This window comes from Chlorocebus sabaeus, chromosome 20 (assembly GCF_047675955.1).
Source record: "Chlorocebus sabaeus isolate Y175 chromosome 20, mChlSab1.0.hap1, whole genome shotgun sequence".
In the NCBI taxonomy this organism is placed as follows: Eukaryota; Metazoa; Chordata; class Mammalia; order Primates; family Cercopithecidae; genus Chlorocebus; species Chlorocebus sabaeus.
Genome location: NC_132923.1, coordinates 92,909,925 through 92,937,111, shown reverse-complemented (window position 1 = coordinate 92,937,111; position 27,187 = coordinate 92,909,925). Strand labels below are relative to the sequence as shown.

General features: G+C 55.3%; 1 protein-coding gene across 8 annotated transcripts in view; it reads right to left on the bottom strand.

Moving 5' to 3' along the window:
- The window catches only part of SLC6A9 (solute carrier family 6 member 9), a 35,461-nt gene that overhangs the window by 4,253 nt on the left and 4,021 nt on the right, over nt 1-27,187 (bottom strand). For 2 of the 8 annotated variants that reach the window (XM_037998327.2, XM_037998331.2), the window contains exons 2-13: nt 23,883-23,997; nt 11,298-11,459; nt 10,464-10,620; nt 9,717-9,848; nt 8,082-8,352; nt 2,410-2,542; nt 2,069-2,203; nt 1,863-1,966; nt 638-875; nt 412-546; nt 204-303; nt 15-115 (exon numbers count right to left, since the gene is read on the bottom strand). In XM_037998327.2, the coding sequence (XP_037854255.1) occupies nt 15-115; nt 204-303; nt 412-546; nt 638-875; nt 1,863-1,966; nt 2,069-2,203; nt 2,410-2,542; nt 8,082-8,352; nt 9,717-9,848; nt 10,464-10,620; nt 11,298-11,459; nt 23,883-23,912 (1,698 nt within the window). In that variant the 5' untranslated portion in view covers nt 23,913-23,997. Of the gene's footprint in view, nt 1-14; nt 116-203; nt 304-411; nt 547-637; nt 876-1,862; nt 1,967-2,068; nt 2,204-2,409; nt 2,543-8,081; nt 8,353-9,716; nt 9,849-10,463; nt 10,621-11,297; nt 11,460-16,825; nt 16,949-23,882; nt 23,998-27,187 lie in introns of those variants that run through there. The other 6 variants (XM_007979034.3, XM_037998348.2, XM_037998361.2 and 3 more) reach the window with 5 other exon arrangements.

Sequence of the window (27,187 nt, the reverse complement as noted above, 5' to 3'; positions counted from 1 at the left end):
GCCAGGGAACTCACGAAGATGATGGCGGGAGAGACGAAGCGCCAGCAGATCTGAAAGAAGAGGGGCGGTGGGAAGCCCAGCATCATCTGGATGTCCTGGAAGTAGTTCCGGTGCCCTGGAGAGAGGAGGGGTCAGCAGGCCCACAGGACAGAGTGGGCGGGCCAGGGGCTGGGTCACGGGAGGCCGGAGGCTCAAGTGCTCACCGTAGATGTACATGATGGCCACACACATGATGCAGGAGATGACCACCAAAGAGAAGCTGGCCGCATAGTTGTCCATCAGCAGCAGCCAGTAGATGCCTGCCTGGGGAACAGTGGGCAGCTGTGGGAGGCGCCTGCAGCCTGGGCTCCCCCACCCTTCCCTGCATGTCCTGGCAACTCTGAGCCAGCCCTTCCCTTACTCAGCTCTTACCTGGCTGGTGAGGGGGATGCCCAGCAGGAAGCCAGCCACAGCCACACCCAAGGTCACATAGGTCTTTTTCTGCAGGATCCACTCATTCCCCACCTCATCCACAATGGCTGTGACCAGCGTCTCCAGGAGGCAGAACTGCAGGATGTGGCTGTCAGATCGGGGACCTGCCCCTTGCTCCTGTCCCCTCCCTTCCCCAAGCCTCCGGTCCACGTCCTGCACCTCATACCTGAGTGCCCAGCCCCAGCAGGATGAGCATGAAGAAGAAGAGCAGAGACCACAGCGGGGAGATGGGAAGTAGTGTGAGGGCCTCAGGGTAAGCCACGAAGGCCAGGCCGGGGCCGTGGTCTGCCACGCGGGACACATCCACGCCCAGGTGACTGGCCATGAAGCCGAGGATGGAGAAGATGACGAAGCCCGCATAGACGCTGGTGGCACAGTTGGTGATGCTGATGATGACGCTGTCCCTGATGGGGAGGAAAAGAGAGTTCAGCTTCCCTCTCCCCAATTTGGGCCAAGGGAGACGTGGAGACAGGGAAAGTTCTAGGAACAAGCACGCCCCCAACTATTTTTTGGGGGGTGGGAGACAGAGTCTCACTCTGTTGCCCAGGCTGGAATGCAATGGTGCTATCACAGCTCACTGTAGCCTTGACCTCTTGGTCTCAAGCAATCCTCCCACCTCAGCCTCCTAAGTAGCTGGGACTACAGGTGTGTGCCACCACGCCCAGCTAATTTTCTTTTATGTTTTATAAAGAAAGATGGGGTCTCACTATGTTGCCCAGGCCTGTCTTGAATTCCTGGGCTCAAGTGATCCTCCCGCCTTGGCCTCTCAAACTGCTGGGATTATGGCATGAAGCACTGGGCCTGGCCCCCAACTCCTTTTCTGGTCTGTTCTGGGCATTTTTTTTTTTTTTTTTTTTTTTTGAGACGGAGTCTCGCTCTGTCGCCCAGGCTGGAGTGCAGTGGCGCAATCTCGGCTCACTGCAAGCTCCGCCTCCCGGGTTCACGCCATTCTCCTACCTCAGCCTCCCGAGTAGCTGGGACTACAGGCGCCCGCCACTGCGCCCGGCTAATTTTTTTCTATTTTTTAGTAGAGACGGGGTTTCACCATGGTCTCGATCTCCTGACCTTGTGATCCGCCCGCCTCGGCCTCCCAAAGTGCTGGGATTACAGGCGTGAGCCACCGCGCCCGGCTGTTCTGGGCATTTTTAAGTTAGCCTGAGCTGCCTGAGTCCTCACAGACCCCTGGGACATCACTGTCCCCATCTCTCTTCTCTCTTTTGCCTAAGCCTCTCTCCCCATTCTCCAACAACTTTATCCAGAACCAGGATTCCCAGAACCTCAAGATCAGGAGGGGAAAGGAGGCCTGGTGGGCCCACGGCTGCACTGGAGCTGGGATCAGGCTGCAGAGAGGGCAGGGAGGGGGCAGCCTCAGCCCGGCAGGGAGCACTCACCGGTAACAGTTATTGTGGAACTTGTTGTAGGAAGCCATGGTGATGAGGCCTCCCCACGCGCAGCCCAGTGAGTAGAAGATCTGGGAGGCGGCATCACCCCACACCTGCAGGGAGGGGCCGGCGGGTGAGGAGCTGTGGGCAGAGGCAGGCACCTCCCCGGCCCTTCCCCAGCCCGATTCTGGTTTCCGGTTTCCCTCACTTCTCACCTTGGCCTCCAGGATCTTGTCCCACTGCGGGGTTAGGTAGTACATGATGCCGGTGAAGGCTCCCTCCAGAGTCACTCCACGGACAAACAGAATGGTCAGCACCACGTAGGGGAACGTGGCTGTGAAGTACACCACCTGGCACAAGAGGGCTCCATGGACTCTTCTGGGCTCTCCCCTCCCCTGGGCACCACCACCCTGGCTCCCTAATCACCACCAGCCCCCAGTCCCTCTCCCGCTCTGGAGTCCCTTCAGCATCCCCTCCCTGCAACACACACATGACCCAGGTAGGGGTCAGGATCTTTCTGGGTGGGCACAGACCCTGCCGGGGGAGGGGTACTTGCTTTCCCTGAAGACTTGACCCCTCGGATGAGGCAGAGGAAGACGACCACCCAGGAGACACCGAGGCAGCCAAGGAGGGGCAGCCGCACCTCCCCAAAGTTCCCAATGTCGTCTGACAGCTTCAGCACGTACAGCCTGGGAAGGGGAGACTCTGTTACGGATGGCCAGCCCCCGCTGCCCAGCAACAAATTCCCAAGGCTCAGGGCCCACCCGGGCCATACCCTCCTTTGTCATGAGGTCCCAGCAGCCACTTTGTGTGACATGGGAGCTACTTCAGGGGCCCAGCCCTGGCCGGCCCAGCCCCCTCCACCTGCTGCAGCCCCTGGGGAGCCCGACACAGTCCACTGCTCTGTAGCCTTTCCCAGGCCCTTCAAGGGCTCCTGGAGGCCACACCCCTGGTTTGGGTGGTCTTCCCAGTCCCTGCACGAGGAGATCTTCTTGTCTCTGGTTGGGCTCAGCCCAGGTCCTTGTTTGCATGTTTCTCCCTTCAGGAATGCCTTTTCCTCATCCTGTCAGGTGTCACCTCCTCCAGGAAGCCACCAGTGAGCATCTCACTGCACCAATCAGCTCTATCTCTGATAAACTGAGGGAGGCAGTGGAATGCTCAGTAAAGACTGGACCCTGGCCAGGTGTGGTGGCTTGTGCCTGTAATCCCTGCGCTCTGTGGAGGTCGAGGTGGGCAGATCACCTGAGGTCAGGTGGGTCCTCCAGGAAGCCACCAGTGAGTATTTTACGTGCACCAATTAGCTCTATCTCTGATAAACTGAGGGCGGCAGTGGGCAGTGGAAAGCTCAGTAAAGATTGCACCCTGGCCGGGTGTGGTGGCTCACACCTGTAATCCCAGCACTTTGGGAGGCTGTGGTGGGCAGATCACCTGAGGTCAGGAGTTCAAGACCAGCCTGGCCAACATAGTGAAACCCCGTCTCTACAAAAATACAAAAATTAACTGGGCATGATGGCGGGTGCCTGTAATCCCAGTTACTCAGGAGGCTGAGGCAGGAGAACCTCTTGAACCCAGGAGGCGAAGGTTGTAGTGAGCCGAGATTGTGCCACTACACTTTAGGCTGGCGACAGAGTAAGAGTCCATCTCAAAAAAAGATTGAACCCAAATTTCTCCCCTCTGGGTGGCTCCATCTGGCACCCTATGCCATACCAGCTGTGATCTTTTGATCAACCAGACATTTACGTGCCCAGCTGTGTGCTAGGTGCTGGGCATACAGGCCTGCAGGGGCATCTCCCCAGCCCTCAGGGAAGAGGGCAGAGAACAACTGCTCTACCTCCAGCACCAGCATTCAAAGTAAAGAAACCATTTCTTGTTTGAAGGTTTTTCTTTTTTCTTTCTTTCTTTTTTTTTTTTTAGACACAGTCTCGCTCTGTCACCCAGGCTGGAGTACATTCGTACAATCAGGGCTCACTGCAACCTCCACCTCCCAGGTTCAAGCAATTCTCCTGCCTCAGCCTCCCGAGTGGCTGGGATTACAGGTGCCCGCCACCATGCCTGGCTAAGTTTTGTATTTTTAGTAGAAACAGGGTTTCACCATGTTGGCCAGGCTGGTCTCAAACTCCTGACCTCAGGTGACCCGCCCGCCTTGGCCTCCCAAAGTGCTGGGATTACAGGCGTGAGCCACCGTGCCCGGCCTGAAGGATTTTTTAATACTTTGTCTAACCATAAATGCTAAACAGGTAGTGTTTTATATTATTATTATTGAGACAGGGTCTTGCTCTATAGCCCAGGCTGGAGTACAACAGCACAGTCATGGCTCACTGCAGCCTCGAATCCTCCCACCTCAATCGATCCTTCCACCTAAGCCTCCCGAGTAGATGGGACTTCATGTGTGCACCACCACGCCCAGCTAATTTTTGTATTTTTTGTAGAGTTGTGATATCACCATATTGCCCAGGCTGGTCTCGAACTCCTGGGCTCAAGTGATCCTCTTGCCTCAGCCTCCCAAAGTGCTGGAATTACAGGCATGAGCCACCGCACCTGGCCTATATTATTTTTGACTGCAAGTACACAGCATTACAATGTTAGGGACTGAAGAGTTTAAAAGGCTAGCCTGGAAACCAAATGATGAATTCTAGCTTTATTTTTATGGCACCATATTCTGTTTTTTGTTTGGTTTTGGTTTTGGAGCACACGCTTTTGAGATCAAACAGCCTAAGGACATTTGGAACCCAACATATTTACAAGTGGCCTCTTGACACATGACATCTCCAGAATTATTCTGCATTGTTTTAAAGACGTCTCCACATGACATATCTTATTTTCCCAGCCAGGTGGTAAGCGCCTTGAGAACAGGACCCTCAGGAACAGGTCCCACAGGGGCTATGGTTGTGCTGCCTGAGCTCCTATCAGCAGTCTTAGTGATTTAGGTTGCATTATCTCATTTTGTCTTTAAAACCAGGTAGGTATCATGACCACCCAATTTCATGGACAAATGACTGTGAACAACCTCCCAAGGCCACAGCTAATAAGTGGCACAGCCAGGATTTGAGAGGGGTCCGTGTGACTCCAGAGCTGCCATGAAGACCCTGGGGACAGGATCTGGGCCCCACAAGGACGGCAGAGGTGAGAAGGCCTGGTCATGTGTTTAGGGCCCAGTAGCAAGTGTCAGACCAGCACAGAGGACTGGAAGGCAACATTGTGAAGAGGGTGGCGAGGGAGGGGAGGACTCTGAGTGACAAGGTTGAGTGGGTGAGAGGCAGACATGGGCTCAGAAATCTACCCTTTGAGCTTCTCTCAGAGTCTCTTCATCTGACTTTTGATTCGCTTCCCTCATTTGTAAAATGGTGATTTTAAAAATCCCTACACAAGCTACCTAACAGGGTTTTTGTGGCACTCCAGTGAGATGGTGCAGCTGTCCAAAGGGTTGTTGGAAAGTGTGGACTAAACACCTGCAGAGCCGCCCCCACCTCATTCACGGCGGCACACCCAGCAACAGCAGCACCAGAGGGGCGCAACGCACGCAGATTCTGACAGCAACTGCTGCCTAGCTCCTTAACCTCTAAACGGCAGTCTCTGAATCTAAAAATATGGATACTAATATCTACTTAGATAATATGCCTGGCACGTAGTAGGTGATCAACAATAAGGGTGCTTCCTTTCTTTCCTTGCTGAAGCCAGCCTGGGTTGCTCTCTTCAGGGCCATTTCCCTGACTCTCCAGGAGAGGGCAGCAGGGAGCCATGCTGCTGAGAAGGTGTCCTGCATGGGACAGTGGCCAGTTAGGCAGGCCTGGCTCCAGCCCGCACTGGGGAGTAGAGTGCAGCGGCTCCACCAGCCAGATTTCTTTGAAGGCTCTTCGCCTCTGATTTTACTGGATAAAATCTCTAGAGCTTTGCCCTGGGTGGGCCCAGGGCTGGGAATCTCTGAGTCGGTCCCTGGGACAACCACCACTGAAGCATCTGGGGGTGGGGGTGCACAAGGCTTTGTGTTTCTGGGAGCTTCCAGGAAGGTTCATCACCCCAGACTAGATCAAGTTGCCCAGTCCACATCATGCCTCAAATGTAGTAAAATGCCTCACTCGGCAGTATCTGCTTGTTCTCCCGTCAGACAGCAGCTCTGTGAGGACAGTGTCTTCCTCCCCACCCTCTCTCCCTTCTGAGAACAGTACCCAGTACCTAGTAGGTGCTCAATAAATCAGCTGGGCATGGTGGCTCATGCCTGTAACCCCAGCACTTTGGGAGGCCAGGGCGGGTGGATCACCTGAGGTCAGGAGTTCGAGACTAGCCCAGCCAACATGCCAAAACCCTGTCTCTACTAGAAACACAAAAACAAGCCAGGCATCGTGGCAGGTGCTTGTAATCCCAGCTACTAGGGAGGCTGAGGCAGGAGAATCACTTAAACCTGGGAGGCGGAGGTTGCAATGAGCTGGGATCGCGTCACTGCACTCTAGCCTGGCCAACAGAGTGAGACTCTGTCTCAAAAAAACACAAAAGAACAAAAAAAACTGTCCATTCAGTTCCAGGTGTGTTTTTAAAAAAGAAAATAAATGTTAGGATGTTAAAAATTTAAACATAAAAGAGAAATGACCTGTCTGGTGACTGAGTGTCTGAGTCTGTCCATGCCTCTCTGGGGGACAGCAGCTGTGTTCGCTATGCTCTGGGTCCTTGAGAATAGTGGCCCTGTCTTACCTGTCTTTGAGTGTCTACAGCCCAGCACAGAGGTTGGCACAGGGAAACTGGGTCCTTCAGGGTCAGAGCACTCGGGCCTGGGCTTAGAGGACCTGTGGTGACTTGCGGTATCCTCGGACCCTCGTGCATTTCAGTCATGGCTTTCCATTACATGTGGAGAAAGCCTCAAGCCCTTAGCCTGGCATGGGAGGCCCTGTGTTATATGATGCCTGCTGGCCTCTTCTGTCTTATCACTCAGCGTCCCACCTGCTTCCAACCCCAGCTCCAGTTTGCCTCCTGCCCCTCTGCTCACCTGCTCATGCGGCTCCCAATCTCTCTATTTTCCTCTCTCCCTTCTCTGGGAAGCCCTGACTGCCGGGTCTTGCCCCATCCCCTTAGCACCAAGCACTACCCCTTTGTGTCCCCATGACACCCCTGCACACACCTGGACCGAGGCACCTGCCCTACTGTGATTAGCAATCTGTCTCCCCACTACCCTGTGAGCTCCTCAGGACAGGGGCTCTGGGCCGTTCATACCCACCATGGGGACACAGGGCCTGGCAGAGCAGAGGCGTGAATGCTGTGGAATGAGTGGTGGAGGCCTGCCAGCATGCCCCCCAAAGCTCTATGCCCAGGGGTTCCCCAGCAAGACACAGGGAATTTCCAACTGGTGGGTGGAGGGCACAGCAGGATGGCCGGAGACTCTGGTCTCTTTGTCGTCTCTAAACAAAATGTGCCACGATGTCTTGATCACAGCACCCCCGGCTCAGAGACCTTCCATGGCGTCTTTTGTTCTGCATCATCAAGTCTAAGCCTAATCCTGGCAAGTTCTTTATGAAAGCAGTACCACTTCCTAGGCCACCTGAAGCCCATACATTCTCCCCACACCTGTTACTCTCATCAGAGCAGGCTCTCTCCAGCCTTGGGGCCAGCCTCTGCTCATCGGGGACAGGGCCTTTACCCACACTCTTATTCTCCCCAGGATCTGCCCCCACTTTCCTGAGTCTCCTCTGAAGGCTGGTTTGCTGGATTTCTGACGGCCTTCCTCACGGCTGCTCTGTAAAGATCCTGCAACTCAACATCCATCTTCCATTGTTTTCCTTCTTTTTTTTTTTTTTTTTTTTTTTTTTTGAGATCGAGTCTCACTCTGTTGCCCAGGCTGAAGTGCAGTGGAGCGATCTCAGCTCACTGCAAGCTCTACCTCCCGGGTTCACGCCATTCTCCCGCAACTGCCACCATGCCCGGCTAATTTTTTTTCTTTGTTTGTATTTTTAGTAGAGACAGGGTTTCACCGTGTTAGCCAGGATGGTCTCAATCTCCTGACCTCGTGATCCACCCATCTCAGCCTCCCAAATTGCTGGGATTATAGGCGTGAGCCACCGCGCCCAGCCTCCATTTTCCATTGCTTTCTGTACATCAGGTTCTTCTCCTAAACCTCTTCACTCACCTCTACCCTCTCCCAGCCCAGCAGGGAGCTGAACCTACAGCAGGCACCCGACTTTGTCTTCAGATGGCTGCCCAGTGGGGACAGGGTTGCCACCCCAGGTCCCACGGGTGCCTCACCTCCAGTACTCCTCGCTGGGGCTGGTCCTCTGGAGGCTGTGGTTGAGCAGGTGGGAGAGGTTGCTGGGCAAGGCGGCTGGCCGAGAGCCATTGGTGAGGTTGGAGGCGTCCAGCACACCAGCACAGTCACGCGTGTTCCAGGGGTTATTGCAGTAGGCCCAGGGCAGCACGTGCGTCATGGACGAGAAGAAGTAGTAGAAGGCAATGCAGATGACCACGTTGTAGTAGATACCGATGTAGGTGGACACCACCATCATACCATAGCCCACGCCTGCAGGACGGGAGGGGCAGGGGGGAGGAGCCTCACGCATCCAGCAGGAGGAGGTAAGGTTAATAATTTCTTTTTTCTTTTCTTTTCTTTTTTTTTTTGGGACGGAGTCTTGCTCTGTCGCCCACGCTCTGTCACCCAGACTGGAGTGCAGTGGCACAATCTTGGCTCACTGCAAGCTCCACTTCCCGGGTTCACGCCCTTCTCCTGCCTCGGCCTCCTGAGTAGCTGGGACTACAGGCGCCCACCACTACACTGGGCTAATTTTTTTGTATTTTTAGTAGAGACGGGGTTTCACTGTGTTAGCCAGGATGGTCTCAATCTCCTGACCTTGTGATCCGCCTGCCTCGGCCTCCCAAAGTGCTGGGATTACAGGCGTGAGCCACCGAACCCGGCGTTTTTTTTTTGTTTTTTTTTTTTTGAGACAGAGTTTTTTATTTTCTTGCCCAGGCTGGAGTGCAATGGCGCGATCTCAGCTCACTGCAACCTCCGCCTCCCGGGTAGCTGGGATCAAGTGATTCTCCTGCCTCAGCCTCCCGAGTAGCTGGGATTATAGGCATGCGCCACCACAACCGGCTAATTTCATATTTTTAGTAGAGATGGGGTTTCTTTTTTTTTCCTTTTTTTTTTTTTTTTGAGATGAAGTCTCCCTCTGTCACCCAGGCTGGAGTGCAGAGGCATGATCTCGGCTCACTGCAAGCTCCACCTCCCAGGTTCACGCCATTCTCCCGCCTCAGCCTCCTGAGTAGCTGGGACTGCAGGCGCCCGCCACCAGGCAGGGCTAATTTTGTTTTTGTATTTTTAGTAGAGACAGGGTTTCACCGTGTTAGCCAGTATGGTCTCGATCTCCTGACCTTGTGATCCACCTGCCTCGGGCTCCCAAAGTGCTGGGATTACAGGCATGAGCCACCACCACCACGCCAGGCCAAGATGGGGTTTCTCCATGTTGGTCAGGCTGGTCTCCAACTCCTGACCTCAGGTGATCCGCCTACCTCGGCCTCCCAAAGTGCTGGGATTACAGGCGTGAGCCACTGTGCCCGGCCCAAGGTTAATAATCTCTAAGGTCCCAAGGGGCAGGCTGAGATGGAGGGCCATAGGAAGGCCAGGTCGAGGTCTTGGTAGGGGTAAGTTGGCCAGGGGGCCAAAGGAGTTTTGTGTGTACACATGGTAGGAGGGGAGGGTGGCGGCCAAGTAAACATGGGTCCCAGCATGCATCCCAGGGCTTAGGCCATTGATGCGGGGCTTGGGGTCAGCATCAGGGTTCTACAGAGGTCAGCCGTGTTTGTACAGATGGGCGAGTTGGCACGGCCCTCAGAGGCCGTTGTGTGTTTGTGTGTGTGTGAGCGAGGGCCCCGCCCAGGCCTCACCTTTGAACATGGGGCTGATCCTCCAGACCCCCAGGCACCCCTGGCTTGCAAACTGGCCGAAGGAGAGCTCCATGAAGAAGAGAGGGATCCCGCAGAAGATGAGCATGATGAAGTAGGGGAACATGAAGGCGCCTGGTAGGCAGGGAGAGGTCTGGCTCAGGAGTGGGCTTGGAGGGATCTCACCCTGGGCTTCCTGCTCAGAACCCAACAGCAAAACCTTCGTGATTGGGTAGGACCCAGGGAGGAGTGTGCCAGGCTTGAGCAGGAGCCTGGGCTGAGGCACACCACCCCCAGCCTGTCTTTTAACTTGACGGAGGCTCTCAGGAAGTCTGCTCAGAGTGGAATCCAGGCCCCAGAGCCTCCATACTTGGGTGGGATTTGATGGTTTAACCAAGCGATTTCACAAGCATAAGTTGCTGAGATCCTCAAATACCCTGAACCATTTAGGGGGGCTGCTGAACCCCAGGGAATAGAACAGGGATCCCTGAGTGGGGGTTAGGTCCTTTCTTGCCTCTCCTCACCTCAAAGGGGGCCAATGGCAGGGCCAGGCCCGAACAACAGACTGCCAGGGTCTAGGGTGGCCTGCCTTAGGCAAAGGGTGCCTAAGCCAGGGATGGGGGCAAAGGAGGCCAAGGCCGGAGGCCAGCCTTTATCTGGAGTGGGTCTGTGCCAGGGAGAGGGTGGCCCAGGCCCTAGTGGGTGGGCTCTACCCAAGTGGGTGGTCCCTGCCCTGTGCCCGCTGGGTACCTCCCCCGTTGCGATAGCAGAGGTATGGGAAGCGCCAGACATTGCCCAGGCCCACGGCATAGCCCACGCTCGTCAGTACAAACTCGATCTGGTTGCCCCAGTTGCCCCGTTTGAGGTTCTGGTCCCTCTTGGTGGCCTCGCTGGGCACAGCACCATTCTGTGGGGACAGGAGAGAAGCTACCATCAGCAAGGCATTTGTGCTCCATGCCTGACCCTCTGGGCCTCCCCCAGCAGGGAAACCATGGACCCTCCAACACCCCTCCCTGGGCTTCCCCTCTGCTGGCAGGAGCTTCAGGCAGGCCTGGCAAGGAAGGAAGCAGAGAGTAGTGGCTGCCAGAGGGCGCCAAGCAGAGCTTCCCTCACCAGCCCCACAGCACCCAGTGCCAGGTGCACAGCCCACCTGAGGAGCTGCTGCCAGCATCTGGGAGGCGGGACACTGAAGAGGGAGCTAGGGCCAGGAGCCCCTAAGCCCCTTCAAAACCTCCCCTTGCACCTCTGGGTAAGGACCTGGGAGCAGCTGAGCCTCATACCAAGCAGCCAAGTCAGGCTGGGCACAAAGGGGCCTGTGTCCAGACAGCCCCCCCACCCGTCGCCTACCACATCACCAGGCTGAGCACGCTGCCCCTGGGCAGGCGACAGCGGAGGAGGGGAGGCTAGACCCCTCCCCCAGCTGAAGGCTTCTTCCTGGGGGCACAGAGTGGGCAGGGCTGGGAGGAAATGGGGGAGCAGCTGAGCCGGGCCAGACCTGGGGAGGGCATTCTGGGACTCTAGGTGGGAGGGTCCGGGGAGCTAGCTATACTGCCCATGACTGGGGAGGAGCCCTGGGGAGCTGACCTGGGCCATGGCTAGGGAGTGCTGGGCCATGAGTTGGGGAAGGAGACCAGAGTTGTAGGCCTCATGCCAGACTTTGAGGATAGACTCTGCTAGGGAAATGGAAGGAGTGGCTCTGGAAAAGCGCAGCCGGAAGAAGGATCTCTGAACAGGGAGAAGCGTCACCTGCAGGGGAGGGGGCCGAAGGTCAGGAGAGGTAGATGCGGGGATTTGCCCCAGGGAAGAATGTGGGGCCCGCAGGACTGGGCTGGTGGCCTGGGCCTCACTGAGGACAGCCCCTTGTGAAACCCCAGGCCCAAAAGCTGGAACTGGCTCTGCAAGTCCCTTGGTTAAAGAAGTTCCTTAATAAGTGCCATGCTCCTTCCACCTCCCTCTCACAGTGAACAGGAAATTAACCAGAGCCCGAGGGCCCCAAGGGGTCTCACTAGGGAGACAGGGGCTCAGTGTCACCAACAGAAACACAGAGACCTTAGTGCCAGAGACAGCCTCCCAGAGCTGGGCTATTCCCCTGAGAGACACAGACAGACCCGGCATCAGAGATGGAGCCCCGTAGCCTCAGAGAGATGCCAGTGATGTCACACTGACCCTCCACTTGAAAGAGACATATTCAAGGACAGCAGTCACTCTGGCCAATAAGCAAGGCAGCCTGGTGCAGGTGAAATGCTATCACACCCTGATGCTGATGAACACACACAGACGGGACGAATGGTCTCCCTGGGCCCAAGTGCCTTGGATAGGCCAGGTGGGAATGTGGGCAAAGGAGGCACCAAGACCTGATGGGTGGGCACTGCAGCACAGACACCTTTGTGGGCAGCCACCCTGTGCACCCAATCCAACATCAATCCTGGCGTGATGTGACCCTCACACACTCCACAGAGGGCAGAGGTGCAGTGCCAGGGACCATGGGTTTCCTTCAGGGAGCACCCAGAACAAATCGGTGGCTGAACAAGCCTTCTTTCATTCATTCGTTGATTCATTCATGCAATGGCAGATTTATTGACACCGGCTATGTGCCAGGCACTGTGCCAGGAAGTGGGACTTCAGCAGAGAGCTCCTACCCACTCGGAGATGGAAGTCCAGTGGGGGCGCAAGCCATTAATGAAATGTACACACCTATCATCTTTAGATGCGGCTTCAGTGTGACCATAGAGGGGATCATCTCAAAATCACAAGACTATGGAAGGAGGACAAGGCGGGAAAGCAGGACTGAGGTCAAGGAAGGCCTCCCTGATGAAGAGGCTTGAAGACATGCTTGGCCCTGGGAGAGGGTGGCCCCCGGCCTGAATGTGCCTTCTGTGACATGCCCCTACAGAATCCTGCCTGAGCACGTCACCACCTCCTGGGGCCTTCACTGGGGCAGGTGTGGCAAGATCACAGAGTCAAGGGGCCATTTTTTGGAGGCTGTGAGGCCTGCTGGGGGTGGTTTCTCTGGTCCCAAACAAATGTCAGCCAAATAGGGCTCCTATATGTTGACCCTACAATGCCAGTTTTCTTCTGTCCCAGGGTTGTTTACTGAGGGCCACAATGCCTGATTGTGCCAGCGGCACAGTACACGGATGGGGTCACAGAGCAGCAGTTAGAGCTGTGAAAGGAACAACTGATGGTCCAGGATGGCCCCATGGGCAGGGGAAGGGCAAGGCCCTTTTCAGAGATCCAGGTTCCCAAGGCTTGAAGACCAAGGCCTGTCTCCTGTTCCCAGCAGGATGAGGGACAGATGCCCCATACCCCCCGACCAAATGGGACCACATTTGGATCCCTGAAGTCTGCTCCTTCCCTGGCATGGGAGGGTACGGGGAAGGTGGTGATGCTTCCAGCCACGTGCCACAGACAGCCGCCTGCCTGAGCCCTCAAGAGCCAGCCGCTGCTCCGTTAATGAGCCGTGTGCTAACCAGCTCAGCTGTGCGGGCTGTAACCCAGGGAGGCCACAGCCCCCAGGACAGGGGCTGAACTGGGGTTGGCGATGGGGCTCTGGCAGGAAGTTCCTGACAACACTAAAGGTCTGCTATGTGCAGGGGATCCTCGCAGAAGCAGCACCCACTTCTGCTTGGGCCTGGGTCCCAGCACTGTGGTGTTCGACCACGGGAACCTGGCCCAGGCTTGGCCTCTGACTTCAACTCCAGGGCTGTCTATGTTCAGGTGGCTTGGCTGGGGAGGGCTGAGCTCTCAGTGGAGGACAGAGCAAGCCTACCTTTCTCCAAGCAAACTGCAGGAAAGACCCTCCAAAAAAAAATCCAGGCACTTTCTGGGTGCTCTAGTTCCCTTTCTCGTCCAGATCTTCTCTGGGGACCACCCCCTGACTTCCCTCCTGAGCAGCTAAATCTTTTTCAATACTGTATGGCTTTTTTTTTTCTCTCCCTTCTTGCATAATCTTTCCTATTCTAAGCTTCTAGTTTTTCTTGATCTGCTGGGTGGACGGCTGTGTCACTGATATGAACTGTCCCTGCAGTGGTCATCAGCTGAGGTGCCCATGGAAAGATCCCTTTGTGCTCACGATTTGACCCAGACTGGCTGCCCGTCTGCCTGAGCCAGCTCAGCCCCATGGATGGGCTCTGCTCCAGGCTTCTCCTACCCCCCACCACTGTCACCACCATCTGCGCCCCTCTGCTCACCCTCATTCACTTGCTCACATCTCAGTGGGGAATTAAACCATGGCAGCATGGTTCCCTCTGGCTTGGCCCCCTCCTCTGCAGGCTCCCTAAACAGCCCCTACATGCCCTGTCACCCTTCCTGGCAGCTCTGAGAGGCCACCGCCAGGACAAAGCAGCCTCCACTTGCCACTGTCATGGGCCCAGCAGGTGGTCTCCAGGACAAGACTACCCTGCCCTGTCCCCAAGCTCTCCCAGCCATGGAAAGAATGGAGGCTTTCCTTCTATGGTGGGGTGGGGTGAGCTGGCGCACACACACACACACACACACACACACACACACACACACACACAGCCTTCAGATGTTTCCTTATCCTTAGAACCAGTCATCGAGACAGCAGTGTCCACCCTGGCAGAAGGACTTATGATCTTGCTTGGTTTAACAGCCTCCCGCCCCGTCCCTGCCTAGCTGGGAGAGCCACACTGAGCAAAGTCACTTACATAAGTCCTTTACACAGCCCTCTGCTTGGCTGATTTACTGCTCTGGCTGAGCCCCTGGAATTAAGGCTGCTCAGCTCCGAGGGCAGAATCCAGATCTCCCACTCTGCCCTGGGCTTGGCCGAGGTGGGACACTGGTGCAGGCAAGAGCCCTGGTGCTCTAGGGCCCACTCCTCCAGTACAGACCTGGGCAAGTCATTTCCCGTCTTGGTATCTCAGCATCGCTATCTATGAAAGCAGGGGACAGACTAGATAAACTCACTATCAGACAAGATCGGGTGCTTTCAGGATGGCATGGCCATAGACTAGATAACCTCACTATCAATCGATCTGCCAGATTCCCAGGCCAGACAGCCTCAGCAGCTACTCATATTCCATAGCTCTCCCTCACCTGGAATTTTGCTATTTCTGACTTTCCCTTGTATATTCCATTAGTTCCCACTAGCTTTCCAGATTACTAAAAAAAAAAAAAAAAAAAAAAAAAAAACAATTGCCCTTTTCTTTGTGATTATAAAAGCTTTAAAAGCTATCACAAAAAAGTTAGAAAATAGAGAAAAAGGTAAAGAGGAAATGCAGTGGCAAAGCCCACTCCCAGAGCGAACCAGGGCCAGTCTGAGGATGCACTCTCGCCTTTTGCTCTTGCACAGACTCAGAGCCCGGCTCTCCACCCTGGACGGTGACTCTGCTCTGGTGTGAGCCTCCCGCCTCCCAGATCAGTGCCCAGTGGATATTTTTGTGAATTGTGAGCTTCCCCCTCCGGCTCTGGGTGGACACTGAAGAACCCTGGAGCTGCCCTGGCTGGGCGGGCCCCTCTGCAACCCAGCAGGCTTTGTGTTTAGGACTCTCCAGCCCCAGGGTTTGCTCATGGGATGAAGTCCCATCCAAGACAAACTTCATGGAGGAGAATGGGCAAGACCTCACATCCCAGACTGACTTTGAGCCCAATCAGATCGCTGGCAACTTTCTCTAAGCCCCACTGGGGAATGTAGACAGAACAGCCATAACAGTAAATTGTGGCTGCCTCAGAAGTCCCCACGACCTCCTTCCTGCCAGGCATCCCTCGGTGTTTGTTCTCTCCCATCAGTCCGGGGCCCAGGCTAGCCCACAGGTAGCACCTACCCTGCAATGACAGAATCTTCTGTCCTTCACCTACATGGCACTGAGTAGGGGCAGAGAGACCCAGCTGCAGCTCTGATCTCTGGCCTCAGTAACCTGGATACGGGAGAGTCTGGGGCTGGGGCTGGTGGGGCAGAACATGGGAACATCTCCCCCGGGCCGAGCAGTCCCCAGTGGCCATTAGTGCCTCCTGCCTCAAGGAAAACCTCAGAGCCATCTCTGGGCACCTCTCAGGACTCCAGGTGCCTTGAGTCCAGGCCTTCATATAGCAGGTGAGAGAGACAAGAATACACCTTGTGCTTATCCATTGCAGAGCCCTGACTGGCAGCAAGGGACCTGCCAATATTGTGGGCAGCAGACAGATGACTGGCACCCCCAGGCATGCTGGGCTCCACTCCAGGAGGCCCTGGGGAGAGTGATGGAGGACCCCGGGTGGGCCCTGGACAGCTCCTCGCTTCCCACCCCAGACAAGCCCAGCAGGGAAGACTGGAGGCAATGGCCCCGTCCTGCGCTGTAGCGGCTGGGGGCGGCGTCTGCCCTCACCGACTGGCAGCAGGCAGGCACTCTGGGAAGTGGCTTTGGTTCTTGACCCTCGCAGTCCTGAGATTTGAGGGCAGCCCTGCGTACTGCTCCTCCCAGACCCATCCCACATCGCCTCAGAGGACATTCCCTCTCTTGCCTTCTGAAGGTCAAGTCGGGATGTCCTACAGGGGAGAAGGGTAGCTTTTGAGTCTCCTCACCCTCGCTGCCATCCGCTGACATCTCCACCCGTCGCCAGCGTCCAGGGATGAGGACACACCGGCTCCCAGCCCATGCGGGCACTTGCCCTGGACCCTGGAAAATGTTCTGTGGGGTCTCTCTCTTTCCAGCTGAGACTCTTGCCCCATCCCCTTCCCCCACCCTTCACCACTAAAACCATGTACCACGTTTCCCTGCCCCCTCACCCACTCTCCCCATAGGAGTAACTGCCGTGGCACAGACAATGAGGCTGTATTGATTAGTACAATTCCTGGGCACCTCCGGCCCGTCTCCCCGGGAGCTAGGACAATGCAGCTTTGATACACAGAGCAGATTCTCAGCAGGTCCTTGGGCTGGGGGAGCCTTCACACCCCCACTCTCCTCCCCCTCGCCCCCGCCACACAGCTAACTCTTCCTGCACTCCTTTGCACAGTTGCAACTTTCTGGGTCACTTTGGCTGGTGTCTGTCTCGCTTGCTGGCTGTGCCTGCCCCTCCCTGGCACGGACCACTCAGCCCCTCTCCCCACCCGCAGCCCAGCCTCTCAGCCTGCCTGGCACCAAAGAGGGGGCTCAACCTCCTGGAAGGTGACTGACCTGTTCTGGGGAAGAGGGGGCCACAGGTCCATGAGCCACGGCCATCCTGGGGCGAGCAATCCGCCGCTCATTCACACCTCTGCCAGCTCCAGGGCGACACTGACGCATCCCCTGCCTCTCCCACTGCTGGGCTGGGCAGTGTCAATTACTTTCACCTCATCTCCTCCCTAAGCTCTGCCTACCCCCTCCCCTGGCCCTGCCCCTCCGGCCAGTCCCCATGCAGCCCAGCACGGGTGCTCCAGAGCTGGAGAGTGGGGTATGTGGGGTTTGTTCTGTTTTTCCCTTGTTCCCAGCAAGTAACTGGAACAAAACACATACACACACACACACACACACACACACACACACACACACCACAGAGTCGGGCAGAGCGGGCGAGAGGGCGGCTCACTCCCCCCACAGAGCTGACCAGACACTGTCTGAGCCCACAGGCTGGGCTCCTGGTAGGGTAGTTGGGTGTCTGATGAGTGATGGGGTCTGCCCTGTTGGGCCCTGGATGATGACTGGCAGCAGGATGGAAGGCACAGTTCACAGGGCACCACCAGAGCAGCTCAGGCTCCTCGGAGGGGTGCAGGCTGGGAGAAACCAAGGCCTAGGGCTGCTAGGGCTGTACCTGACCCCCCCGCCCCACCAGAGATGGGGACTCCCAACATGCCAGGATGATGGGGCGTCTTCCTAGGAGAATGTGACTGACCATGCAGGAAAGCCCTGGCCTAGCGAACCACACTGTCACCTGTCTGAACAAAGATGGTGTTAGCCAAGGAGGCAGTCATCCAAGAGTCCAGACAAAGGGGGGCTGTGGAATAAGAACCCGCGAGGATTTGCACTGTGATGCCCAGAAGCTGAGGTGCTAGTCTGGGAGTGTGTGCAGCGTGGGCTGGTAGGTCCAGTGGTGTCATCACCATGACTGCAGTCACCATGACTGTGGTGGGATGCCACTCAGACCCATCCAGTCCCTTTCTCTGAGGCCACACACACTGGCCAGTCTCCTGCTGACCCCAAGATACCGCAGACCAGTGGCTCAGAAGGTGGACATATGTGTTCCAATGCTGGGAAGGTGTCAGGCCCTTTGGAAACTGGTCAGTCAGCAGAAGGCTTGGCTTATCATAGGACCTCAGGAAATATCAGTCAGATGGACACGTGCATGAATTCTAGTGTAAGAACAGCTTTCCTGTGAGTTTGGTGAGTGTGGCAACCCCATAGGGAACATAAGGAGTTTTGTCAAGCACAGGATGACATTAAAAATGAAAAAACAGGGCCGGATTCAGTGGCTCACACCTGTAATCCCAGCACTTTGGAAGGCGGAAGAGGGCAGATCACAAGGTCAGGAGTTCGAGACCAACCTGACCAACATGGTGAGACCAACTCCGTCTCTACTAAAAATACAAAATTAGCTGGGCGTGATGGCACATGCCTGTAATGCCCGCTACTTGGGAGGCTGAGGCGGGAGAATCACTTAAACCCAGGAGGCGGAGTTTCCAGTGAGCCAAGATCGTGCCATTGCACTCCAGCCTGGGCAACAAGAGCAAAACTCCCTCTCAATAATAATAATAATAATAAATAAATAAATAAAAATAAAAAGATAGGCGGGGCACAGTGGCTTAGGCCTGTAATCTCATTGCTTTGGGAAGCCAAGGCAGGAGGGTCACTTGAGGTCAGGAATTCATGACCAGCCTGGACAACATAGTGAGATCCTGTCTCTACAAAAAACTGGCCAGGTGTGGTGGTGTGTACCTATAGTCCCAGTGACTCAGGAGACTGAGAAGGGAGGATTGCTTGAGCCCACACGTTGGAAGCTGTAGTGAGCTATGATCACACCACTGCACTCCAAACTGGGTGACAAAGTGAGACCTTGTTTCAAAAAATTAATAAAAAATAAATTTTAAAATAAGATAAAAAGTCACAGGCTTTAGAGTTTAACAGTCCTGGGTTCAAACCCTAGCTCTGTCAGTTTCTCACCATATATAACCCTAGGCAAATACCTTAACATGTCGGATCTCAGTTTCTGCATCTCTAAAACGGGGATACCACTCGCCAATCACTGAACCTAGTGAGCAGTAGTAATAATGGTAACAGAAAACACATAGTAAGTGCTTGCTGTGGGCCAGGCACTGTTGTGGCTCAGCATACGTGGGACACTTGCTTCAGAGACAGCCCGTCACCCTGTGGGCACTCACCTAGTATGGTACAAGTTAACTTCCCATATGTTAACTCACTGGGTCCTCCCAGCTGTCCCATGAGGTAGGTCCATTATTATCTCCACGTTGGTTTGGGGAAGATGGGGACAGGCCTTGGCTCAAGCAAGTGTCCTAAGGATGGCCTCAGATCCTACTGACTCAGCTGCTCACTCAGCCAGCCTCATGCGCCTGGTCCCCAGACACACTCCCCTGACTTCCTGCAGGCGCAGACTGAGGGCCAAGGCGCTGGCTGGGCCACTGGCTCCAGGAAGGTCCAGTCACCCATGATGCCCAAATGCTCACTTCCACCCAGGGTGGGCTCTGGGCTCTGGCTACCCTGGCCTGGGCCGGGTGCCCAGAACAGGCAGCCCTGGCTGGATGGCTTTCCCTGGCTCTGGCCATGGGGACAGGAGGCGGCAGCAGCCCAGCTGGGCCCTGGCCGTAATGAGACCTCATTAGCGAGATCCAGCTGCTCCAGCCCCACTTAGGAAGGCTGACTCCCCCAGCTCCCGCCTCTGACTTTTCCTAATAAGAGTGGGCCTGCTTCCAGAGGGGCAAGGAGGCTAGGGTCTTTGTTGTCCCCTGTGACTCTGGAGGAAGGTCCAGCTGAGCTGGGACTGAGAAGTGCCAGAGATGGGGGAGGGCCGCAGGGCGGCTGTGTGGGAGGCCGGGCTACAGGCCTCCCTGAGTAGGTGGGCTACAGAGGAAGTGGGGAGGAAGAGGGAGGGCAGGCCCCCTGACCTGAGAGGAAGCTGAAGAAGGCTGGGCCTTTTCCTCTGGATCTAAATATTGTCCATTTCACTGAGGAGCCGGTAGCTGCTAATCTAGGATCAGCGGAAGGTCATTGCTTAGGCTGTCCTGGCTAGAAGAGCACCTCCACTGTGCTAGGCCTTATCTAAGGAGAATGGCCACTGTGTGCCAATCCCTGAGCCGGGATAGCATTTACTGGGTGTCAAATCTTGTGCTGGAAGCACCTGCTGTGTGCGAGAACCTGCATCAGCAGAATGCCCACCATGTGCCATGTCCGATGCTGAGACAGCACTCATTGTGTGTCAGCCCCAGGTAAGGAGCCCCTATGGTGTGCTAGGTCCTGCACTAGGGGAGTACCCCAGGTATGCCGAATTCTGTGCCAGGTAAAGACCCAATGTGTGCCCAGCTCTGAGCTGGGTGAGCGCCCACTGCGTGCCTGGCAGTGTGCTAGACGAATGCCTACAGGGTGACAGGCTGTCTTCTAAGGGAGTGTCTAATGTGTGCCAAGTCTGCACTAGCTGAGCATTTGCCACATGCTAAGACTTGGGTTAGGTGAGTGCCCAGGCAGGGACAGGCCCTCTACTGAGGGAGTGTCCAAGGTGTGCCAAACCTTGTGCTTGGTGACCTCCCAGTAAGGCACCAAGCCTGCACTAGTTGAGCACTTGCTACATGCCAACACTTGGGCTGGGTGAGTCCCCACTATGTGCCAGGTCCTATGACGGATGCTATAGACAGGAGGTGCCCAAACCCTCAGGGCAAAACATATGAGAACAGGTCAGGGTGGGGCAGCCCCTGGCGGCCTGTGGTGCTTGCAAGTCCTCCTGGGATTTGGATGCCCTGGCACCCAGAGCCCTAATCCAAATGAGTCTGTTCCTGTTCATTGTGAGGCTTCCCAGTGGCAGAAACAATCAGCGTGCTCAGACATGAGAAGAGGTCAAGGAAGCCCGCCAAGGCCCAGACTGCCCAAGACTCTGCATTAGTGGGTAGTGGGACTAGGGAGGGGACTGAGGTGGCCAGCCTGGGAAATGGTGTGACACTGGGGGGTGAAGGATTAAAACTGAGCTAGTGGGGGCTCTCTTGCCTCCTGTCCTGGGCCCCCTTCCTCCAGCCCCTTGTCCTTTGAGACCTAGGTGGCCCTGCTCCACACGTGTACGAGGGCCTAGGTCTCCATGGAAGGACCACCCCACCCACCCCCTAGTGCCCCCAAGCATCCCAGCTGCTCCCAGGCTTGGAGGCACCCTGACCAGCTGGGTTCTCGCACAGCCCTGTCCTAGGAGCTGCTGAGGCGTGAGGGAGGCAGCTGAGCTGGCCTGGCAGAGACCATCTGGGCTGGGAGTGAGGGAGGGACACGTGCAGCGGGCATGTGGGCCTGGGCACGTGCTGGTAAGCTGCTTGTTACCCATGGGGCACTGGCTGTAGCATCCAGCAGAAGCTCCAAGGATAACACAGGGTGTCTGCCGACACTGAAGAGACTTAGAGGGCCAGTGTCCTCACACCCAAACCTGGGTAAAGGGGGATAGAAGTGAGGATCCCGTGGTAGGGGCCAGTGCCTGCTCCATGCATGCCAGGGTACAAACAGAGCAGCAGAAGCCACAGAGAACTGTGATGGTCCAAGTGCATGGTTACACACACGCCCCTTAACATCCTCTTTTGATCTACCAGGGTATCCAAAGAAGAAGCCTGTCAGAATGATGCTTCCTTAGTTACTGGCCATAGGAAGACACGGAAGACACAAACGTGCTGACTGGGCTGCCCGTGTTAGCAGAGATGGGGTTCGGCTGGGACCAGCTGCCCTGTGCACCTCAGAGGCTGTGTCTAGAGACAAGCACTGAACGGAGGTGGCTTCAGTCCCAAACTGGAACCCAAGAATAGAGTGGAATAGTCCAAGGTCATCAGCAGAGCTGAAAAGGAAGCAGGAATAGAATCTCCAAGCAACCACTGGGGGTGCCCATGGGACGGATGCTATGAGCCTCAAACGCAGCAACAGTGGGCAAAAGCCAAAGGGCAGAGAGCGGGGCGGAGAGCGAGCCTCAGCTATCTTTAGGCACATCCTAGTGCTGGGAACAGGAGTCCCAAGGCAGCATTCCCATCCACAGACAGGCTGGCCGGGCCGACCGGCAGAGCACAGTCCGGGAAGCTCAGTTCAGGCAGGGACTCTGGGACACTGGGACCCATGCCCTCTGTGCTGCTCACGTCTCTCCGCCTGTCCTCCTCTCAGTCCTTCCAAGTCACTCCAGAGAAAGAAGAGCAACCAGGGAGGACTCAGAGGTTTCATGGGGCTCAGAATCTCCATGGTAGGAAGGGACAGGGCCACACCCCACTTCCCATCACAAGCCCATGGCAATTCCAAGACCTCTCCAGGAAAGGTGGGGCCATGTTTGGGTTCTCAGATGGGATTCACCCCTAGCAAGTGTTCAGGTCATAAGACCTCCATCTGGGCCCATTTCTGAGCACCCAGATTTCAGGAATCTCAGGAATACTTTCAGGAGCTTGGTTCATTCAGACTGACTCCAATCAGTCAATCAGCAGGGGGCTAGACCAGAGGGATGGGGCCAGGGGTTGGATGCTGGAGGTTCAGAACAGGGCCAGATAGAAGATCCCGAGCTTGGAACAGAACCACCCGGTTCTCTCCCACAAACTGTTCTTTTTAAATTTTTAAAAATTTCTTTTCTTTCTTTTTTTTTTTTTTTGAGACAGAGCCCTGCTCTATTGCCCAGGCTGGAGTGCAGTGGCACGATCTCGGCTCACTGTAGCTGGGATTACAGGTGCATACCACCACATCTGGCTAATTTTTGTAGTAGAGACAAGGTTTCACCATGTTGGCCAGGTTGGTCTCAAACTCCTGACCTCAGATGATCCGCCTGCCTCAGCCTCCCAAAGTGCTGGGATTACAGGCGTGAGCCACCACGCTCAGCCCAAGTTGTTCTTTTAAACCAGGTACTTTGAGTCCCAGAAATCTTTGGTGAGAGACAGGGCTTGTTTGGGGAGGGCTCAGTAAAGACCCCAGGCCAGTGAATCTTTCATTAAATAAGAAAAGCAACACAGGAGATTGATAGGATGGGAGCTGCTGAGGGAGGGACTGTCCATGGTCAGTCCCTGGTCCCCACCCCCGGCAGCCATCCAGTCTAGCCTGTCCCCAGCGAAGATCTCAAGAGAAGGAAGACAACCATTGCCTCTGGGACAGGATTTGGCATCACTTTCCTGGTTCCTGCTTCTGGTGCTGACCTGGTCCCTCCATCAGCTAGTCTTGCTCCTTTAAGAACCTCACCCAGGCCGGGCGCGGTGGCTCACGCCTGTAATCCCAGCACTTTGGGAGGCCGAGGCGTGTGGATCACCTGAGGTCAGAAGTTTGAGACCAGCCTGGCCAACATGGTGAAACATCGTCTCTACCAAAAATACAAAATGAGCCAGGCTTGGTGGCACATGCCTGTAATCCCAACTACTCGGGAGGCTGAGGCATGAGAATCGCTTGAACCCGGGAGGGGGCGGAGGTTGCAGTGAGCTGAGATCACACCACTGCACTCTAGCCCAGGCACAGAGTGAGACTTGGTCTCAAAAAAATTAAAAAAATAAAAAGACTCTCCCCCACCCCGCTGTGTCTCATGGCCTCACCACTACCTCCCCTGTGCTCTAAGGTTGAGGGCAAAGAAAAGCCAGGACATGGGGAAAGGGTGGAGAGAGATTTTCTGAGAGTCCTCAGGAGAGCACTCAAAACACAATGTTACTTTTCAGACTGAGAAGGACCCAGAGAAGTGGAGAAAAACCAGGCAGGGTCTGAGGGAGGAGCCCTTGATCAGCACAGACAGAAGCCGCCCGCACAGCCCCACGCTCCACTGTCCTCTCAGCACATGAGTGACCTCCTTCTGTCCGCAGCACCTCTGTGACAAGGATGGGGCGCACACCTCCTGCCTTCTGGCAGATCTTCGTGAGCTCTGTGGGCTTGGAGCCTGACACTCTCTGACCTGGTAGATGAGGGGTTACCTGCTCATGCTGGGGTCAGCTGGGAACTCAGGAGCCCTGGCAGTGCTGGCCTTCCTAAGCCTTCCTGTCATGGCAAGCAGCTGGCAGGAGGTCCTGGGGGCAGAGCTTGGGACTCCCCTTCCTCCCCACAGTCTGGCCTCTGTACTCACCAGCATCCCTTTGGCACCTTTTCCTACCATGGCGGCGGTGGGCTGGGGCTCTGGTGATGGGGACCACGCTCACAGGCTCTGCTTCCAGCGCCTTTCAGGCCACAGACCTCAAGAGCTGTGGAGAGAGCAGAGGGTGAGGTGAAGACTTGGCCATGTGGCCCACAGGGCTCTCCAGACAGGTAGTGCAGAGCCACCCACCACCAGCCGGCCCAGGCCCTCTGCCAAGCCATGTCCGCATGCTGCTCCTTTCTTTCTGGAAGACCCTCAGATCCAGCTCCTTCCCAGTGCCCCCAACCTTTCCCCTGGATCTCTTGATCTCCAGGCTTCGTGTCCCAATGGGCAAAGGTCTATTTTTGACTCTCCAGATGCCCAATCCTGTAAAAGATAAAAAATGAATACCGAACTGGGATGGAGTCCAATTCCTTCATGGTCTGTGTGAATGGCTTCAGCCTTTCCCGGAGGGGAATCAGCTCCAGTCAGCACACTCTCCCCATCCTCACCCCAGCCAGGCAGCCAGGACGGCCCTTCCCCATCTGGGTGGCACCCAGTGTGGGCTCCAGGGCAGCTGGGCTTGTTGTCATGTCATTCACTTGGACCGAGCTCTGGGCCAGCCACACACCCCTGTGCAGCCACGCCTCCTTGCACTCCCAGCTGTCCCCTCCACAGCAGTTCACCAGGTGAAATTCTACAAATCCTCAGCACTGCACCGGGCTAAATGTCACCTCTTCTCTGCAGCCTTTTCTGACCCACTCTCTCAAAAGAAGAAAAAAGTTGCTTCCTCTTTTCTGTTTTGTGCAAATCTCTACTGGTATTCTTATTTCATATGACACTTATTTGCTTTTAAGTTCATCAACCATGAGTCAGTGAGTTCCCCGAGGGCTTGGGACTATTTCTTTTGCCCTCTGTGCCCAGCACGTTGCACAGCACTGGGCTTGCAAGAAGTGTTAGTTAAATTGAAATGGAGGGAAATAGCGAAGGCAGGACCTCTGGAATGAGGGATCCAGGCCAGCCCAAGATCTTGTGGGAAGCATCTGAGGGGCAAGGTGGGGCTGGCGAGCTGTGGGGCAGCAGCCACGTGGAAGGAGCAGCCCTATGGCAATACTGGTGCACACAGGCTTAATGTCAGATGGGATGGAAGAAAGGTTAAGTTTTTGACAGGCCTCAGGAGAAATCCATCTTCAGAGAGCCTTAAAGAGTTGTCTCATTGCATTCCAGTCTGGGTGACAGAGCGAGGTTCGGCCTCAAAAAAAAAAAAAAAAAAAAAAAGAGTTATCTTGGCCGGACGTGGTGGCTCACACCTGTAATCCCAGTACTTTAGGAGGCCAAGGCAGGTGGATTACCTGAGCTCAGGAGTTCGAGACCATCCTGGCCAACATGGCGAAACCTGGTCTCTACTAAAATTACAAAAATTAGCTGGGCGTGGTGGCGGATGCCTGTAATCCCAGCTACTCGGGAGGCTGAGGCAGGAGAATCGCTGGAACCTGGGAGGCGGAGGTTGCAGTGAGCCAAGATCCCACCACCACTGTACTCCAGCCTGGGCGACAGCGGGACTTGATCTCAGAAAAAAAAAAAAAAGAATTGTCTCATGGGAGGAAATCCCTCCTCAGGGCCTAGACCCAGGAAGGATTCGGCTCTGCCTCTCTCTGGAGCCTTTCCTGCCTTCCCAGGGAGTCTGTTCCCAAGGCTACTCTGGGCAACTGTGCCCTACCCACAGCCACCTGTCAAGGGCCACCTCTCACCTACAAGCCCAGGAAGTCTCTGGAAGGCTGGAGGAGAGATGAGGAGGCTGCTCTTTGCCTATGCAAATCAGCCCTTGGCTTTTTTAGGCCCTTTGCCCTGGCTACCTGGTCTCCTGCAGAGCTTCTCTTAGGGCAGGGTGGGGACAAGATGTGACCCAGGCTGGCCTGTGGCTCAACTTCTTCTCCTAAAGAGGTTCCTGCTCACGGCTTTGGTCTTCTGGGGGCAAGTAAAGAAAGACGGGTGTGTGCTCCCTCAAAATGAGATCATACCTTGTCCTCTCTCACCCCTGTGCCTCCCTCTCCAGCTGTAAACTCTAGATTTGACTCCCTTAAAGCCACCTCTCCTCATTCAAGGACTAGTAATGACAATGATGATAGTAATAACAGCAGATGGCATTAGAAAGAGCCATGTCAGCTGGGTGCAGTGGCTCATGCCTGTAATCCCAGCACTTTGGGAGGCCGAGATGGGCGGATCACCTGAGGTCAGGAGTTCGAGACCAGCCTGACCAATATAGTGAACTCTCATCTCTACTAAAAGTACAAAAATTAACCAGGTGTGGTGGTATGCGCCTGTAGTCCCAGCTACTCGGGAGTCTGAGACAGGAGAATTCGCTTGAATCCGGGAGTCAGAGATTGCAGTGAGCTGAGATCACACCATTGCTCTCCAGCCTGGGTGACAGAGTGGGACTTTGTCTTAAAAAAACAAAAAACAAAAAAGCCACCTCACAGGTTGGAAATTATTAAGCCCGCTGGTCAGGTAAGTGAACTGAGGACATTGTGTCTCCAAACTTAGGCTACAGAGGGCCCTCACCCAGGTTATCCTGGAATTCCTCCCAGTTTACCATCAGAGAGACGGACTCGGAGAGGTCAAATGCCTTCCTTGTATGTAAGTGCTCGAGTGAGGACTTGAACTAGGTTTTCAGACCTGACATCTCTGACTCTGACGTCTCTGCAAATGCAGTCCCTGCCCTCAGGTAGTTCATGGATTGGAGGGAAAAGACTGCTTCATGGCGGCTTCCAGGAGAATGAGCTGGGTGTAAAGCTTTGCTGCTTCTCCTGACTTTGACATTCCTGTTACGTGGCCCCATCCGTCCATTCAGAAAACACCAAATGATTGCCCATGGCATCCAGCCCCTTCTACGTGTGGAAGATCCACAACACCAGGCCCCACACATGCCCCTGAAGCATTTGTGGGCCACCGCTGACAGGCAGTAGCAGGTCACAGAGGCAGTTTAGCACAAGATAAAGAGCTCGGGCTCTGGGATCTGGTAGGCCTGGGCTGGATTTCTGGCTCAGCTACTCACTAGGTATATGATTTCAAGTAAGTTACTCAACCTCTTTGAGCCTTAGTTTTCTCAGTCTGGAAGATGGGGCAAATAGTCATTTCCTCATAAGTTCTGAAGTTTCTGCCTAATTTTTGTCCTTACCACAAGCCCTCCACATGTTCCTCCCCTCCAATCTGTTAATCCTCCTGAAGCCCTATCTCTCTGATTCTCTCCGATAGTTTTCCACAGCCAACAGGATATGGCCTAAACTGCTTAGCAGGCATTTATGGCTGACCACAGC